Source organism: Physeter macrocephalus, unplaced genomic scaffold, assembly GCF_002837175.3.
Source record: "Physeter macrocephalus isolate SW-GA unplaced genomic scaffold, ASM283717v5 random_285, whole genome shotgun sequence".
Classification (NCBI taxonomy): domain Eukaryota; kingdom Metazoa; phylum Chordata; class Mammalia; order Artiodactyla; family Physeteridae; genus Physeter; species Physeter macrocephalus.
Genome location: NW_021145658.1, coordinates 27792 through 45318, shown reverse-complemented (window position 1 = coordinate 45318; position 17527 = coordinate 27792). Strand labels below are relative to the sequence as shown.

The following is a 17527-nucleotide window of genomic DNA, read 5'->3' as shown; positions in this document are numbered from 1 at the left end:
CGTCCAAAGCCTGTGCTCTGCAACGGGAGAGGCCACAACAGTGAGAGGCCCGCGTACCGCAAAAAAAAAAAAAAAACAAAACACAAAAAACAAAAACAAAACAGGGCCTCGCACTTGGCTGCAGCTCAATAAACAGTGCCTAAACTTTGTTAATGTCTTGGGTATTTTTGTTGCAAGTGTCAGAAACCCAGCTGTATCTGCTCAAGCAGAAAGGGATTTTATTGACTTAGAAACAAGAAAGTCTGTAATTAGGTCTAACATCAAGCCTGCTAATTCCTCATCAGGCATGCTCTCTGCCTTGCCGCCTCTCAGTCCAAGCAGTGGCAAAAAACAAAAGCAAAAACAATACAAAACAAAACCCAAATCCTAATGATTAAAGCCCCAAAGGAAGGGGTGGAGGTCTTCCCCGCAGCTCCTCACGTTAGAATTTAACAACCCTCCGACTGGCCCATTTGAGTCACATGTCCAGCTGTGAACCAATCACTGTGCCCAGAGGGATGGAATGCTGTGATTGGATGCCTGGGTGATTTGGTTCCCCAAACCTCACCAGGATCTTGGAGTCTGGAGCCCAATCTTGCTGGATCCTGTCTCCTAGCAACAGACCTGTGCCTGCCCAGCCCCATAGCATCTCTCTTGCCCCAGGTTACAATCTAGAGGGCAGAAAGACTCAGCCAATAGGCTCTTCCCAATGAGGGTAGTTGTGCCTTTATAGACAGGCAGTGTTCAGTGTTCAATGCTTGAAAGGCTGAGGCATGAAGAGCACACCAGATCTCTGATAATCCCAATCTTATCTCCCCATCTCAGTACTAACTTCCTCTTTTAGCTTGGGGCAGAGAATTCAGCCCTAGCAATTTCACAAAATTGAGCAGGTGCTAGATTCTGCTTTAAGAAGGTGCTCATAGGGACCTCCCTGGTGGCACAGTGGTTAAGAATCCGCCTGCCAATGCAGGGGACACGGGTTCGAGCCCTGGTCGGGGAAGATCCCACATGCCGTGGAGCAACTAAGCCCATGCACCACAACTACTGAGCCTGTGCTCTAGAGCCCGCGAGCCACAACTACTGAAGCCCGCGTGCCTAGAGCCCGTGCTCCGCAACAAGCCACCGCAAAAAGAGAAGCCCATGCACCGTGATAAAGAGTACTGCCCATGTGCAGCAGTAAAGACCCAGTGCAGCCAGATAAATAAATAAAAATAAATTTATTTAAAAAAAGAAGGAGCACATAGAGGTAGCTTGTCTATCTTATAAGACCTTGCAAAGACTTCATGAAAGCTCCTACATATTCCAACATCCTGATATTTTCCTCCAAAGCCGCTCGAGCCACAGTCTCAGGTGACACACAGAGTGCGAAGATAAAATGGGCAATGATTTAATCGGCTATTTTTCTTCAACACAACAGATTTCTGGTTTCCTGAGCAAGGTCCTTCTACAGGGCTGCCACATATATCTGGGGAGGTTGTGCACTGCACAGATCTTGAAGCCCTATTCACTTTATAATGAATATATATGTCAAGGTGGCCCTGGCCCTCTACTTCACCTTTGTTCAGCCAATTTCACATTTTAAGTTATTTCCTTCAATACCCTTCCCTTTTCTGGAAATCATGTCTAAATTAGTCAAGACTGTCATGATTGCAAGAGACAGAAACCCACTAAACTAGCTCAAATACCCAGGAAATTCGTTGGCTCGTGATATTGAAAGACTGTGGGCTTCCGGCTTCAGGTATGGCTATGTCCAGGAGCTCAACCAATATAGCTAGAGCTGTCTCTCCGTCTCTCACCTCTACATCCTGGTATAGATTGGCTTCAGTCTGCAGACTGTTCTTCCAGACAACTGAGGAAGGTGGGTGCAAGCAGAATGAAGCCTATAAACAGCTCATGACCCCAAAGGAAGAAAGAGATTCTCCAACTTCATGGTTTCATCCCAGACCTCACTGTGGCCAGGGGGTGGGGTTCTTAGGTTGGTAAGTTTAGATCGCATGGTACTGGGGGGACACGGGTTAGACACGGGTCCAGCTGGAGTAGTGGAGGGGGCTCCACAAAGGGAAAGCAAGGTGCTGAGAGACATACTGGGCAGACTGAAATGATAACTGTCATTACAAGTATTATTTGTAATGGGATCATCCAGCAGGATGAAGAACAAGCAACATAATCCAATTGCAGTCTCAAGTCTCTCAGATCTGCTGCTGGCTTCTCCACAGAGAGCTGGAAAGCAGGTCTCAGGCCGTAAGTTCAGCCCAGATCTAGAAGGTTCTGGAAGGAAGAGCGAAGTCTCCTGGAGGCCTGATTTGCATGCAAGGGTAGGTGTTGTCCAAATTCACCAGTCAAAGACCATCAGAAGCACACCTGTAGTCAAAAAAATTTTTTTGGCTTGCGCAGCAAGGAAGATCCCATAGCAGGGAACCATGGGGCATCTCCAGAAGAGGTGGGGGACAGGAGGGCATCTCATAGGATTCAGGCTTGTGCTGGGTAATTTTAAGAAGAGAAGAGTAGAAGCAATTCTAGCCTGGTGCTGTCAGCAAGCAGGGAGCAGATCGGCGACTGGGACTGGGTATTTTGGTGATTCTTATCTCCGAAGTGGGAGGATGGACATGGGGCAGTCGTTGGGAAGAAGCTGCAGTCATCTGAGTGAGTTGGTGGGGGGAGAGGAGGGGGTGTGTATTCATTTTTGCGGTTGCAGAGTGTCCTTGTGTCTATCTCGGCTCAGACGCGGTCACAGAGCGGCCTTGTGTGATCATTGTTTATATTCTGGGATCGTTGTTTATGTTCAGGGAAGAACATCACACAGCCCAGCTGCCAGCTGCCGGGGCTGTATTTCACTCCCTCCTCACAGGGATCTGTGTCTCCAGGTAAAGTCTGCCCAGAGTGCTTCCCAGATCTGGTCTAGACTTCAGAGGGAGCATGAGGCACAGGGAGTCCACCAGTGACAGCGGTGCGTGACCAGGGAGGAGGAGGAGGAGGAAACACTCAGTATCCCCAACTCTTTTCCTTCGAGGAGGAGTCTTAGAGGGAAATGCTGGACTGAGCAAAGATACACAAGTTTGTAAATTCTCAGCGTCTTGACTATGCTGGTGTGCGTTGCCAGTCTGCAAGACAGAGAATGTTCGGTGTTTCTTGAAACCAGAGAGAGTCCGAGACCTGGGCAGGAGGCAGAGACAGGGAGAGAGAAGAGGATAGAGACACAGAGGGACAGAGGCAGAAAAAGTGAGGGCAAGAGAGGCAAAGAGACTGAAATGGAGAGAGACATAGAAATAGAGGGACAGAGCGACAGAGAAGGAACAGAGAGAGAGAGGAAGAGGCGGAGAGGGATCGAGAGCGGCTGAGAGAGACGCAGAAGAGGAGAGGCCGCGGCGGGGACAGCGCGGGCGGGGCGCGGCGCAGACAAAGGCGCGGCCGAGCGGCCGGGTGGCCGGGCCGGGACAAAGGCTGGCCCGGGGGGAGGCGGGGGCAGCGATGGCGAAGGCCGAGGCGGACGCGGGCGAACTACAAGTCCCAGCAGCTCCCGCTGCGGCCCTCGGCCGGCCCCTCTCGCTCCCTGGGAGCGCTTGGCGGGGCCGCAGGGCCGAGGGGGCCGCCGGCGGGGCTGGCGGGCGGGGGGCTTCCTGCGGGCCCTGGGGGCGCCGGCGGGCGCGGCGGGCCGGGCTGGGGCGAGGGGCGCTGGGTGAGTGTCCCCGTGAGCTGGTCGGGCGGGCGGAGGCCGCGATGGGGCGGGGGTGAGGGGGGCGGGCGGGGGGCCCCGGCGCGGGGCGCGGCCCTGGGCGACCTCTGTCCACCCCCCTCCCTCGCCTCGCGCGCCGCCAGCCCCGGCCCGGGAGAGCAGAGACGCCGGCGCGATGGGAGGGGGCCGCGCGACCCGCGGGCCTAGCGCGCCGGTTCCGCCGCTGCGGCCCCGGGGGAGGGCCCGGCCCGAGCTGGGCGCCGTCAATCGGGAGGTGTGGGGGTGGGGGGAGAACCCCTCAGTTGGAGTGGGGGCGGGAGTCCAGGACGCCCGCCTCCCCTGGAGGCGATCCAGACCCCCCACCCCAGGAACTCAGAAGTGGCCCCAGGTATTGTTCTCCTCACCCTTCAGCCTGGGGTAGGGAGTTAAGCAGGCCCATCCTCAAGAGGGGGATCCAGGGGTTCCCTCCCTCCCCCAGGACCCCAGTTATTGTTTCCCTCACTCTCCAGTCTTGGGGTCCAGAGTTCTGGAAGCCCCTTCCTCAGGAGGTGATCCAGGGTTCCACCTGCCCCCCAGGAACTCAGAGAAGGACCCCAGTTATTTCTCCTCCCAGCGTGCAGCTCAGAGATGGGAATTCAGGAGCGAATCTAAGGGTCCCCCTGCCCCCTGGGAATCCAGGAGGGGACTCAGCACTGTCCCGTGACCCTCCATCGTGGAATTTAAGGGGGTGAACTAGGAACTCAGGCCTCTCTGTTTGCGTACCCACTCCCAGCTCTGGGGTTGTGGCTCGGGAGGCCCCCCTCCCCAGAAGGAGAGCCAAAGGTCCTCCCCTGTCTCCCAGGAATAGATCTATTTGTTGTTTTCTCCCCAAGGCCTAGCCGTGTGGTGGGCATCACCTCCCCTTCAGGTAATCCTGAGTTCCTCCTGCTGCCCTGAAGGGATCCCATCTTGTTTCTCTGCCCCCCTCCCTACCTCTAGCCATGGAGCTAGAATTCAGGATCTTTCTTCCAGGAGGGGACCAGAGTTCCTGATGCCCGTTCCCGTACGTCGGTCGTGGGGTCAGTCACTCAGGAATCTCCCCTTCCTAGGAGATGGCCCAGGGTCCCTCCAGTAACCCAAGAGGAGCCCCAGGTATTATTTTGTCCACCCCAGCTAGGGGTTAGAATTCAGGATCTTCTATCTACTTGGGCAAACAGGTACACCGACACCTGTCCCTACCCTCCTGGCTAATGGATCCGTGGGTCTCCCTGCTCGTCCCACATATTATATCCCCACACTCACTCTAGCTTTAGAAATCTGCATTCAGGATCTTCTATCTAAGATAGAATACAGGTGTTTTGACTCAGTCCTACCCCAGAATTGTAAGGTTTGGAATTCACGTTGTCTCTTCCCCAGGAAGCAAGCCAGGGGTCTTTCTGTACTCCCCCCGTGAGGAGTAGCGGTTGTTGTTTGCCCGCACCCCACTCATCCCCCAGATAGAGGCTTCAGAGGTCAGGATGCTTCTTCTCTAGGAGGTGAGCCAGGGGTCGCCCTCCCTACTAGGAACCCCCAAACATGCCACCCCCAACTATGGGACTGGAATTCAGGCCATGTACTTAGCAGAAAGCACGGGTACCCAGACACCCACCCACTTCCCCATGAAGGGGCCAGGGTCAAGGGGATAGGTATCTAGACTCTCTCTCCTCCACAGGACCCAAGCTGCCCACGAGAGGAGGAGCCCAGGATGGAGAGAGGGGCAGAGCCATGGAGCTGGGTACTGGAGACCTCTAGTGCTGGGTCCCACGACTTCTATCCAGGTGTGGGGCTGAGAAGGGAGTCCCCCCGCCTCCCCATGTCCCACCAGGGTCCCTCTTCTCCCTGCCCTGGCGGGGGCGAGTACAAAATCTCCCTGCAGTACAAGACAAGAGAATGATCCATGTGTGTGCCCCGGAGTGGGATCTGGGGCATAGTCTGGCCCCCTCTCCCTTCCCTGCTCAGGCTCCAAAAGAGACCGCCAGCTCCCCAGAACCTGCCTCCACTCACCTTCTGCCCTCACCCTGTAGATCCTGCACCGGAAGCAGCCAGCACTTCCACACCCAGGATGCGGCGTTCAGTCCTAGTCAGGAACCCAGGCCACAAAGGCCCGAGACCCAATTATGAAGAGCTTGACTCCGACTCAGAAGACCTAGGCCCCAAGAGGGAAGAGCTGGACCCAGTTTCTGAAAACCCAGAGCCTGAGCCGGAAGACCTCAACACTGCCTCTGAAGATGTGGACCCCAGCTATGAAGATCTGGAGCCTGTCTCCGAGGATCTGGATCCCGATGTGGAAGCCCCGAGCTCCATCTCGGGGATCCGTGACTCGGATCCCCAAGATCTCGACCCCATGTCTTCAAGTTTTGACGACCCAGACGTCATCGGCCCCGTCCCCCTGGTTCTCGACCCTAACAGCGACACCCTCAGTCCCGCTGCCACCCCAGACCTGGACCCCATCTCGTCCGACCTCACTGCCACCCCCGAGGTCCTGGCCGCCGGCCCCGCGGTGCTCCCTGCACCTGCCAGCCCGCCCCGGCCCTTCTCCTGCCCGGATTGCGGGCGAGCCTTCCGCCGTAGCTCGGGTCTGAGCCAGCACCGCCGCACCCACAGCGGCGAGAAGCCTTACCGCTGCCCCGACTGCGGCAAGTCGTTCAGCCACGGCGCCACGCTGGCCCAGCACCGCGGCATCCACACGGGCGCGCGGCCCTACCAGTGCGCGGCGTGCGGCAAGGCCTTTGGCTGGCGCTCCACGCTGCTCAAGCACCGCAGCAGCCACAGCGGCGAGAAGCCGCACCACTGCCCCGTGTGCGGCAAAGCCTTCGGGCACGGTTCGCTGCTGGCGCAGCACCTGCGCACGCACGGTGGCCCGCGGCCGCACAAGTGCCCGGTGTGCGCCAAGGGCTTCGGGCAGGGCTCGGCGCTGCTGAAGCACCTGCGCACGCACACGGGTGAGCGGCCGTACCCGTGCCCGCAGTGCGGCAAGGCCTTCGGCCAGAGCTCCGCGCTGCTGCAGCACCAGCGCACACACACGGCCGAGCGCCCCTACCGCTGTCCCCACTGCGGCAAGGCCTTCGGCCAGAGTTCCAACCTGCAGCATCACCTGCGCATCCACACCGGCGAGCGGCCCTACGCCTGCCCCCACTGCTCCAAGGCCTTTGGGCAGAGTTCGGCGCTGCTGCAACACCTGCACGTGCATTCGGGCGAGCGCCCCTACCGCTGCCAGCTCTGCGGCAAGGCCTTCGGCCAAGCCTCCAGCCTCACCAAGCACAAGCGGGTGCACGAGGGCGCGGCCGCTGCAGCTGCTGCGGCCGCTGCCGGTTTGGGCCTCAGCCCCGCTTCGATGTTGAGGCCAGGGCAGGTCTCCCTTCTGGGTCCTGATGCTGTCTCTGTGCTGGGTTCGGGCCTGGGCCTCAGCCCCGGCCCCAGCTCTGGCCTTGACCCTGACCCTGGCTCTGCGCTGGGCTCCCCCCACAATCCCAGCCCCAAACCCATCCCTGGCTCTGGATCTGCCCCCACCCGTGATTCTATCAAATCTTCTGACCCTGAGCCTGGGCACAATGCCAATTCCGACCTTGTGGCCAGCCCTGATCACAGATCTGGTCCCAGCCCCGACCCGGATCCCGTGCCCAGCCCTGACCCCAGCTCTGAGTCCCACCCTGACCCCGGCTCTCCCACCCATGACACTGTCAGCCCAGTCCTCCCTACCGGCGAGAGTCCCGAGTGGGTGCAGGAGCAAGGGGCATTGCTGGGGCCTGATGGCTGAAGGGCATGCTGGCACCCGCAGGGGCCTGGGAAAGTTGTGTGTTGTGCAGTTAGTAAAATCCTCCCACTGCCTCCTGGCTCTGTGTTGTGGTTCTCCTGTTGCTGTTTTTTCTCTAATGCACAGCCTCTTCTTCTGGAGATGGGAGGGTATGGCCGGAGCCAAACATACAAATAGAACGTCAGTGTCCTGGCTCCCCCCACAATATCCTCCAGGCTTCCTAGCTTCCCCCACAAGGTCTCACACTGGTCCATCCAGCAGTTGCCACTCTCTGATCCCCCAGACCTGGCCACCCCAGTCAGGGGCAGACTTACCCTGTGGGTGGTCTAACTCCCTTCCTTTTGGAGTTGGCTTTCCCAGGAATGGTGGGATTTCTGGCATGTTGACCGTCTAGCAGGCCGATAGTGGAGGCTGATATGAAACCATATGGGCGGCCCTGCCCCGTCTGCTCCCCTAACTTACCCCTTGCCCTTCAAAGCCCACATTGCAGGTACACCACGGGACGAAGGAGGTCACTCATTTATGCATTCAACAAACATCTGTTGATTGCTTGGGTCTCAGCAGGGAGCAAGATAAGCATGGCCTTGGCCCTCACAGAGCTCAGAGACCAAGTTTAGAAACATTTAAAAAGTAATTACAGAGTATGGTACATTCAACAAGAAGCATAACAAGACTTCTGATTTAGATGGCAGACAGCCTTCCCAAGGAAGGAGTTTATAATCCCAATAACCTCTAATTTAATCATTAGTACTGTTTGCCCAGGCTTGTGCTATGCGCTAGCATTTTCTCATTTAATTCTCTCAGCAGCTCCATGAGGCAGGTAACTATGAGTATTCCCATTTTGCAGATGAGGACACTGAGGCACATGGAGTTTAAGGGACTTTTTGGAAGACCCAGAAGTGCTGGTTGGGAGCGCCTAGATTTAAACCCAAATTGTCTGCCCTCCAGAGCCTAAGTTCTTAACCTTTATGCTCTAGGGCAAGATTGTGCAAAGGCCCTGGGGCCGTTGAGAGATGAGCTAGGGGAGGAGTTAGGCGGGGCCAGAACAGAAGGCCCTGGTAGACTGAAGTGGGGAGTTTGCTTGTCATCCCAGAGAAATGGGAAGCTACCAGCAGGTTCTGACTGATATGAAATATTTTTTGAAGATGCTTCTGGCTGCTGGATGGCGAGTGGAGTGGAGGGGATCCGGAATGGGAGCCTAAGATCAGGGAGGTTGTTGCAGTGGTGCAGGCCATAGGGAATGTTGGGGGACTCTGGGTTTATACCCATAGGAGTGGGGAAAAGTGGTCCTGTTTGCGATGTAATTAGGAAATGAAGTAGGATTTCATGACAGTTCGGATGAGAGGGGGTTGAGAGTAACGCAGAGTTTCTGGGAGGATGGAGCGGGGCAGCCTTGAGATAGGATAATCGTCCAACACCGCGGAGGGAAAGGAGTCAAACACTGGACATGGAAGTCAAGAGGTTAGCACTGGACGGGGGCATGACAGGGAGCCAGGATGGAGCCAGCAGCCAGCCCATCCCCCAGCACATTTCCGCCCGTCGGCGCTAGGACCACGGGACCGCCTAAGGGCAAGTGGCCAGCTGAGGTACGCATGCGTGCTGCTCCGGCAGGGGTCGTCGTGGCGCAGGGGGAGGGACCGGATCCTGTCACCTGCCTCCAGGGCCGCGCTGGTCACGTGACTGGGGCTCGAGTCAGCTGACGCGGGAGGGTTTGAAGCTGCACCGCGAGGGAGCGAGGCCGCAGTGACAGCAGCGGGTGTTCAGACGCCGGTTGCACCGCCGCGCCCGCCGGTGTTCGGCGCTCCCCGCCCCGGCATGGCAGTGCCCGTAGGCCCGCGCGGCTCAGGTGAGGGCGCGAGCGGCCCCGCAAGTCCCAGAACGCGTGCGGCGGACGGACGGGCGGGCGGCTTCTCCGACCCGGGGCGGCGGAGCTCCCGGTTTCCCTTTCCTCAACTCCAGTGCTGACCTCTCAGCGTCCCCTTGGCGTAGATATGGGCAGACGGCTCCTAGAACTGGGCGGCGGGTGGGCATGAGCTTCTCCGACCTCGGAGTGGCGGGATTCCGACCGCCCTTTCTGAACCCAGGCTCTGCTCTGAGTACCTCAGCTCAGGCAACTGGCGGATCGCCAGCTTTTCCGACTCGGGCGGCGAGGGTCCCAGGATTTGCATTCTGAGCCTAGATTCGGATTGCTCAGCTTTGCTGGAACTCCGACAGCGAGCCCCAGCTTCTCCAACCCACACGTCAGACTCCCAGGCTTTCCTTCCACAAACCAGGAGGCAAATGTTCAGCTTCTCTAAACTTAGGCAGGAGTGCTGGGGGCGGGGTTTCCACCTTAAGCGCAGGCGCCTAACTCAATTTCAGATCTCCAAACACAATGAAGCTCAGTCGCCTCTCACAGGGCAGCGTGGAGGAATGCCTTTTGTGTTGATCTTCCCTTCTTAAGCTAGCTGCAGACACCTGAAAGATGTCCTGGCTGGTAGAGTCTGGGATGGATTAGCTGTGATCCCAGCCAGGGAGGCAACCTCCCCTCTGGCTTCCCATCCAACTATCTTGTAAACAACCACGACAGCATCTGAGCTCCAAAGGGACCAGGGGCTGGCTCTCCTTGCCGGACAGTTTCTGACAGTGCCTACATTTCATCCTGGTGGCCATGCCAGGCAGGGGGCCAGCCAGACCCTGGAAGGAAGCGGGGTTCTCCCAGTGGGGATGGTGGGTTGTGTCAGGAACAGTTGTGGGCTGCTGTGACCAGCTATGACCCGAGCCGTTGCTGAAAACTTGGGCTTTCCTCTTGGACTGGTCAGGATTGAAAGGAATAAGTGGTCCTTAGAGTAGCCTCTATTCAGGAGTTCTCTGGGGGTCCAGTGGTTAGGACTCAGCGCTTTCACTGTTGGGGCCCGGTTCAATCCCTGGTCGGGGAACTAAGATCCCACATGCCGCATGGCACAGCCAAAAAAAAAAAACCAAAAACAAACCAAAAAAATAGAATAGGCTCTATTCATTGAGGAATTATTGAGGCTCAGAGACCGAATGCTTTGTAAGTGTCAAATCCTTAGCTTCTTGGTGAGAGATTTTATTGCCCCATTTTGCAGACGAGGTAGCTGAGGCTCAGGGAAGCTGATTGCCCTGGAGCAGGGGCAAGAATCAACTCAGGCCCTTTTGAGTAACTTGAAACCACTGAGCCAGCACTGCTGCATATATCCCTAAAATGTTACGGGTTTTCTGGTTTTCCTTAGATCTCTCAGAGTTCTTTCTTGGCTGGAGCTTGGGACCTGCCTCCCCTATTAGCAGGTGAACCTGCCTAGGCCTGGTCCCCACTGCCCTCTCCCATCCCACAGAGACTGAGCGCCTCCTGACACCCAAACCTGGGTATGGGACCCGGGTGGGGCCTTCCCCAACCCCTTCAACCCCTCCAGAAGAGGAGGATCTCCGCCGTCGTCTCAAGTACTTCTTCATGAGCCCCTGTGATAAATTTCGGGCCAAGGGCCGCAAGCCCTTCAAGCTCATGCTGCAGGTGGTGAAGATCCTGGTGGTCACAGTGCAGGTGAGACCTTCAGGGGCCCCGGCCCACAGAATGCCACCTGTGGTTGCTATTTTCCTTGAAGGAGAATCTTGGAGTCAGAGCCTAGTCCTGACCCCACAGCCCCATATGATGATAATGACAGTGGCACTAATCCGTCAGGAAGCCCTCTCGGATCTGCACGGGAGCAGCGCCTTTAAGCTTCATAAATGCCCTCTGAGGTCCTAGCCACTGCTCTTGCCCCTTTCTATAGATAGGACAGCTGAGGCTCAGAGAGGTTAAGGGATTTGTCCAGTCACATAGCAGCTGAGCCTTGGAAGGTGGCCCATGGACCCTGGCAGTCTGATGCTGTGCTGACTCTCGAACATTCATCCGGTAAACATTTCATGAACATTAGTTGTTGCCACGAGTTCTGTGAGTGGCCGCTCTGTGCTGCGCCTTGGGGACGTATGGTGGTCATGCCCTCATGGGGTGGGCCTTCTCTTTTCTCTGCCTCCACTCATGCGCCATGGGAGACCCTATTCCGGCAGTGCCAATCCTCCCCGTCCCTCCCGCCAGCTCATCCTGTTTGGGCTCAGCAACCAGCTGGCGGTGACATTCCGGGAGGAGAACACCATTGCCTTCCGGCACCTCTTCCTGCTGGGCTACTCGGACGGGGCGGATGACACCTTTGCGGCCTACACCCGGGAGCAGCTGTACCAGGCCATCTTCCACGCCATGGACCAGGTGCGGGCGACCAGGAGCAGGTGGGCAGGTGGGCCCGCCCGGGAGAACGGGCGGGGCTGACTGACCTTCCCCTCCTTTGCCCACAGTACCTGATGCTCCCCGACGTGTCCCTGGGTCGGTATGCTTACGTGCAGGGCGGGGGCGGGCCCTGGGCCAATGGCTCGGCCCTGGCCCTCTGCCAGTGCTACTACCACCGGGGCCACGTGGACCCAGCCAATGACACCTTTGACATCGACCCGATGGTCGTCACTGGTGAGTGGGCCGGGCAGGGCTCAGCTGTCGGGATTAAAAAAAAAAAAATATCCCACTTTAGGGACTTCCCTGGCCGTCCAGTGGTTAAGACTTTGCCTTCCAATGCAGAGGATGCGGTTTCGATCCCTGTTGAGGGAGCTAAGATCCCACATGCCTGGCAGCCGGAAAAAAACAAACAAACAAACATAGAAGCAATATTGTAACAAATTCAATAAAGACTTTAAAAATGGTCCACATCAAAAAAACAAAATCTTTAAAATCCACTTTGCCTCCTGCTCGTCCAGGAGATGGGGTGGTCACGATTGTTAATAATTTGATGATTAGCAGAATGCTTGGCACGCGGAAGGAGCTGAGTGTTATGTTTCACTATCATTCATTCCCTAAACATTTGGGGGCCCACTGAGCTCCAGGCACTAGGGTGGGTGTAGGGAGTGAGACAGACCAGGCCTGACCCTGGGGGGAGACAGCAGGAACAAACGACAAATGTCGAAGTGTGAAGGGGGAAGGAAAGCAGGGAAGGGGTCTGTCGGGGACTCTGGGGAGACCTGCCTGTGCCTCCCCTGTCCCCAGTGTCCCTTCCCTGACTCCCTGTCTTCAGACTGTATCCGGGTGGACCCTCCCGAGAGACCCCTTGTGCCCCCCAGTGATGAGCTCTCCCTCTTGGATGGCAGCACCAGTTACAAGAACCTCACGCTCAAATTCCACAAGTACTGCCCCATCAAGGGGGCCGAGGAGGGGGGAGGCAGGACTCTAGGCATCTTCAGGGGTGGGGGTGGGGGTGGGGGGAGGGGCGGCCGCTTCCCCACAGGCGGGGGCAGGGGCGGGCCATGCCGATGCTGCCATGTGAGCACTTCCCCTGCCAGCTGCAGAGTCAGCGTGGGGCAGGAGTGTTGGCACCCCGGGGCAGGAGGGATGGGCAGAGCCTCCTCCCCCTCACCCAAGCCTCCCCCACCCAGGCTGATCAACGTCACCATCCACTTCCAGCTGAAGACCATCAACCTCCAGAGCCTGATCAACAATGAAATCCCAGACTGCTACACCTTCAGCATCCTGGTGAGCCCTCAACGCCTGGGGTGTGGGGCGAGGGACCGGCCAGTGATGGGATGGCATGGGGGGCGTGGGACTTCTGAGTCCTGGAGCTGGGGACCCTCGGCCCAGGGCAGCGTGGGGGTGATGGGGGAGGCTGGGGCTGGAGCTGGAGAGACCATCTGTCCTGCGCCTCTGGGAGCCTAGCTCTGCTGAGGTTTACTCTGTCCCGTCCCGCCCCGCCACACCCCTGCAGATCACATTTGACAATAAGGCACACAGTGGGCGTATCCCCATCAGCCTGGAGACCCAGGCCCACATCCAGGAGTGTAAGCACCCCAGCGTCTTCGGCCATGGTGAGCCCCGAGCCCCCGACTAGCACTGACCGGGGGCCCCAAGCTGCCCAGGAATTCCCCAAGCCCCAGACCAGCACGGACCAAACTCCCGACTTACCCAGAGAAACCCATGGACCTGATGGCCAACCCAAACCAGCCCTGAAGACCCTAGGCCTGGACCAGCTGCCTCACTCCTGGCCCTGCCTTGGGCCCCCTCCCCACAGGAGACAACAGCTTCCGCCTCCTGTTTGACGTGGTCGTGATCCTCACTTGTGCCTTCTCCTTCCTGCTGTGCGCCCGCTCACTGCTCCGAGGCTTCCTGCTGCAGAACGTGAGAGCCGCCCCCAGCCTTACCCAGCTCTGGGACCATCAAGGCCGGGGTGGCAAGCCTCCCATGTCTGGACCGGCCCTCACCCCGCCCACCTCCCCCTGCAGGAGTTTGTCAGGTTCATGCGGCGGCAGCGGGGACAGGTCATCAGCCTGTGGGAGCGGCTGGAATTTGTCAACGGCTGGTACATCCTCCTGGTCACCAGCGACGTGCTCACCATCTCAGGCACCATCATGAAGATCGGCATTGAAGCCAAGGTGGGTCGCGCCCACGCCCTGCCCCCGAGCCCCGGGGACTCCTTGCAGACCCCGGCCCCCTCTCCCACCCCTGCTGATGCCTGCCCGGGGCCCCATCCCCAGGGAGGGGCCAGGCTGGATGGGGTTGACGCTGCTCCCGCCCCTAGAACCTGGCAAGCTATGATGTCTGCAGCATCCTCCTGGGCACCTCGACGCTGCTCGTCTGGGTCGGTGTCATCCGCTACCTGACCTTCTTCCACAAGTACAACGTAAGCCTCCTCCTCCGACATGCGGGCGGGGCCGCCCCTCCCGGGGGCGGCCACATGTCCCTTAATTCCCACCCCCACCCCCAGATAAATTCGTACACGCATTGCCATCACCACCCCCTGCAGATGACCTGCCAGGAGCCTCTTCCCCATACCTGCCCACACCAGGCACACCTGTCACTCCACCTGGGCAGGGGTCACGTGAGCCTGCTCTTTCATACTCCTGCCCCGAGCTGAGTCCAGCCAGGGGGTGCCCTCGGGCCTACTCAGCACCACCCTGCCTTGTCAGGCGTCAGCCCAGCTTCTGTGGTCACCCCGTCATGCCCTTGGGCAGGCTTCACCCCCATCCGCAGGCTCACGGCCCACCTGGCTTGTGGTCCCGCCCCCCCCCCCCGCCCCCACCCCCGTCACTCCACCTGGGCAGGGGTCACGTGAGCCTGCTCTTTCATACTCCTGCCCCGAGCTGAGTCCAGCCAGGGGGTGCCCTCGGGCCTACTCAGCACCACCCTGCCTTGTCAGGCGTCAGCCCAGCTTCTGTGGTCACCCCGTCATGCCCTTGGGCAGGCTTCACCCCCATCCGCAGGCTCACGGCCCACCTGGCTTGTGGTCCCGCCCCCACTGCTGACACACACCCCCCACCCTCCCCCGACCCCAACCCCCGCCCCTCCGCAGATCCTCATCGCCACGCTGCGGGTGGCCCTGCCCAGCGTCATGCGCTTCTGCTGCTGTGTGGCCGTCATCTACCTGGGCTATTGCTTCTGCGGCTGGATTGTGTTGGGGCCCTACCATGTGAAGGTAGGGGCTGGCCGGGACCTGTGGGTGGAGCTCGTGACCCACAGATGAGGGATCCCTGGCTCCCCATCTTACTTCCCGAGCCCCCTGACTCCTGGTCTATCTATTGTTGACTTGGTGACACTGAATGACCCCTGGTTCCTTACCAGCAAGTTTGCAGCAGTTCTACCCACTGTTCCCTCTGATCCCCGGTGACCCTAGCCTTGACTCTATGATCTTGTCATTATTCAGTGACCCCCCCCGCCACCAAGTGGCCCTATCGTGACTACTGGTACTCTGTACGCTGTCCCCTCTGACCCCACAAAGCCCCCAACCCCGGCCCCCAGCCGTGCCCACAACTCCCTCTGACCCCCGACCCCCCTGCCCGCCGGCAGTTCCGCTCGCTGTCCATGGTGTCCGAGTGCCTTTTCTCGCTCATCAACGGGGATGACATGTTCGTGACGTTCGCGGCGATGCAGGCGCAGCAGGGCCGCAGCAGCCTGGTCTGGCTGTTCTCCCAGCTCTACCTGTACTCCTTCATCAGCCTGTTCATCTACATGGTGCTCAGCCTCTTTATCGCGCTCATCACCGGCGCCTACGACACCATCAAGGTCAGCTGCCGGCCCACCCGCCCCCTCCCCGGCCTGCCTTCCCCCTGCCTCCCCGTGGGGCTGTGCGTGCACACGTGCACGCACGGCCCCAGACTCGGGCTCTGAGTCCCTCGTGGTTGGCCACGGCGGGGTGCAGAGAGGAGGACCCAGGGAGAGAATGTGGGAGACTCTACGAGGCCAAAGGAGAGGGTGGCTCGGAATTGGGGGGCCCAGGAGGGACCCATACTGTCCCAGTCACAGCTGCCACACTCAGTTTTATCAAGGTGTGGGGCTCGGGCCAGGTAGGGTTCCTGCGTCTGCTTTCACCGACAGGGAAACCAAGCCATAGAATTTCAGTGACTCGCCCAAGGTCAGCTACCAAGCACGTGGTGGAACCCAGCTCAGCCTACGACTGTCTCATTCCGGAAACCCCGCTCCCAACCCCTCTGTCCTGAGGGTCCGGGGAAGGGTGGTTGTCCTGCAGGCTGCGAGGGTCAGAGCAGAACATGGGCGTGGCAGGTAGACAGGATCTTTTAGCAAACACATGTGACAGCCTACTGTGTGCCAAGCCTGGTGCTGGGTGCCAGGCATCTGAGGAAACAGGCATACATGGTCTGTCCAAGACTGGTGGGCAGGATGAATGATGCACAAACGGGAGTATAACAGCCAACTGATGAGAGGTGTAAAGGAAGTATGGAAGGTTACAGAGAGGCCCCTGCTCTAGACTCGTATCGGGCTGAGTCCAGGAAAGTTTCTAGAATGTGCTGTCCGATAGTAGTCTCTAGTATGAAAATGAAATACAATCACAAATTCAGTTCCTCACTCACACCATCCACAGAGCAAGCGCCCAAAAGCCAATGTGACTAGTAGCTACCAGATTTGGACAGCATAGATATCACACCTTTCCATCATCTCAGGAAGTTCTGGATTGATGAGACAGGAGCCCAAAAGAGAGAGCACCAGGGAGAAGGAAGAGCCAAAGTAAAGACCTAGAGCCAGAAAGGACTTGGAGAGAAGATATTGGCCCTGTGAGGTTGGGAGAGATGAAGACAAGGCTAAAAGCCAGAACATTCACTGCTGCTGGGAATGAAGATGTTTGCACCCCGCCCGCCCCCACCCCCCAGTGGGTGGTTGTCAAGCACCCAGATTGAGTCAGGCATGGCTCGAGGCGCTGGAGCCACAGCGGAGGGCACCAACTGACCAAGATTCAGGGTGTGCACACATTCAGTAGTCAGGGAATGTCTCTGGGTGAAGCAAACCACGAGGAACAGCAGGTGGAGGGCACAGCACGGTGCAGAGGCCCAGAGGTGGGAGCCTGGTTGGTCCACGAGGACCGGTGAGAAGATCCAGATGACTGGAGAGAAGGGGGGAGGAGGGGGAGGGGAGGGCGCATCTCAAGGGCCTCGGAAGTCAGAGGCCACTTTCATGCCGGGCCGCCGGGCATCTCTCCCCAGCATCCGGGCGGAGCGGGCGGAGAGGAGAGCGAGCTCCAGGCCTACATCGCGCAGTGCCAGGACAGCCCCACCTCCGGCAAATTCCGCCGTGGGAGCGGCTCCGCCTGCAGCCTCCTCTGCTGCTGCGGCAGGTTGGAGGCCGGGTTGGCTTGGATTTGGGATTGGCTGGGGGGAAGGGAAGCGGGCCTGAGGGAACTGATGCCCTCTGCCTCCGCTGACACCGACCCTCCTCCAGGGACGCTTCGGAGGAGCATTCGTTGCTAGTGAATTGACTCGGACCCGGACCGTCATAGGACATTAGCCCCCGGACTGCGGAGACCCATGCTTATTTATTTTTAGCCTTTGCTTTTCAAGGACCGGCTTCTTGTCGCGCCCTGTGAGGGCCTGAGCTAGTCGGGTCGGACATTGGAGTGGGACAGGGAGGGTTAGAGTGGGTGTTAAATAAACGGGAAAATTAACTTGTTCTCATTTCTAGCGGGAGGGGTATTGCCTGCGCCAACTGGTCTCCGGTCCCTTTAAAGCGTCGCCACGCTCAGTGTGGCTGGCTCCGCGCGACCTTCCAAGCATGGCGGGGGGCGGGGCTCTGGCGCACCCTGAGGTGA

General features: G+C 58.6%; 2 protein-coding genes across 11 annotated transcripts; both read left to right on the top strand.

The window, feature by feature from the left end:
- Positions 1–2910: 2910 nt before the first annotated feature.
- ZNF358 (zinc finger protein 358) lies at positions 2911–7497 on the top strand. 8 transcript variants are annotated; one of them, XM_007107081.4, is made up of 4 exons: positions 3813–4040; positions 4664–4783; positions 5343–5448; positions 5695–7497. In XM_007107081.4, exons 1-4 carry the CDS (start codon positions 3828–3830, stop codon positions 7425–7427), a joined length of 2172 nt encoding a protein of 723 aa, XP_007107143.3. In that variant the 5' UTR covers positions 3813–3827; the 3' UTR covers positions 7428–7497. The 8 variants fall into 8 exon arrangements, with proteins under 8 accessions (XP_028341129.1, XP_023990222.1, XP_023990221.1 ...); XM_028485328.2 differs by lacking the exons at positions 3813–4040; positions 4664–4783 and adding an exon at positions 2911–2926; XM_024134453.3 differs by lacking the exons at positions 3813–4040; positions 4664–4783 and adding an exon at positions 3631–3655.
- A 1614-nt stretch (positions 7498–9111) lies between these two features.
- On the top strand, positions 9112–17393 carry MCOLN1 (mucolipin TRP cation channel 1). Of its 3 annotated transcripts, XM_024134449.3 has the most exons (14): positions 9112–9270; positions 10760–10965; positions 11500–11667; positions 11754–11919; positions 12518–12626; positions 12876–12972; positions 13202–13301; positions 13505–13611; positions 13716–13865; positions 14012–14113; positions 14783–14905; positions 15277–15492; positions 16926–17056; positions 17161–17393. In XM_024134449.3, the coding sequence occupies exons 1-14, from the start codon at positions 9240–9242 to the stop codon at positions 17195–17197; spliced, it is 1743 nt and encodes a 580-aa protein (XP_023990217.1). In that variant the 5' UTR covers positions 9112–9239; the 3' UTR covers positions 17198–17393. The 3 variants fall into 3 exon arrangements, with proteins under 3 accessions (XP_023990217.1, XP_028341126.1, XP_023990219.1); XM_028485325.2 differs by lacking the exons at positions 16926–17056; positions 17161–17393 and adding an exon at positions 16310–16825 and having other exon boundaries at positions 9113–9270; XM_024134451.3 differs by lacking the exons at positions 16926–17056; positions 17161–17393 and adding an exon at positions 16389–16824 and having other exon boundaries at positions 9113–9270.
- Positions 17394–17527: the final 134 nt, after the last annotated feature.

Bases quoted from the DNA above. Each gene is read 5' to 3' on its own strand.
- ZNF358 (XM_007107081.4), top strand. From the start codon at position 3,828: ATGGGAGGGGGCCGCGCGACCCGCGGGCCTAGCGCGCCGGTTCCGCCG. The intron at 4,041-4,663 runs GTATTGTTCTCC...TCTTTCTTCCAG, and splicing joins GAACTCAGAAGTGGCCCCAG to GAGGGGACCAGAGTTCCTGA. The intron at 5,449-5,694 runs GTGTGGGGCTGA...CTCACCCTGTAG, and splicing joins GTCCCACGACTTCTATCCAG to ATCCTGCACCGGAAGCAGCC.
- MCOLN1 (XM_024134449.3), top strand. From the start codon at position 9,240: ATGGCAGTGCCCGTAGGCCCGCGCGGCTCAG. The intron at 12,627-12,875 runs GTACTGCCCCAT...TCCCCCACCCAG, and splicing joins CTCACGCTCAAATTCCACAA to GCTGATCAACGTCACCATCC. The intron at 14,906-15,276 runs GTAGGGGCTGGC...GCCCGCCGGCAG, and splicing joins TGGGGCCCTACCATGTGAAG to TTCCGCTCGCTGTCCATGGT.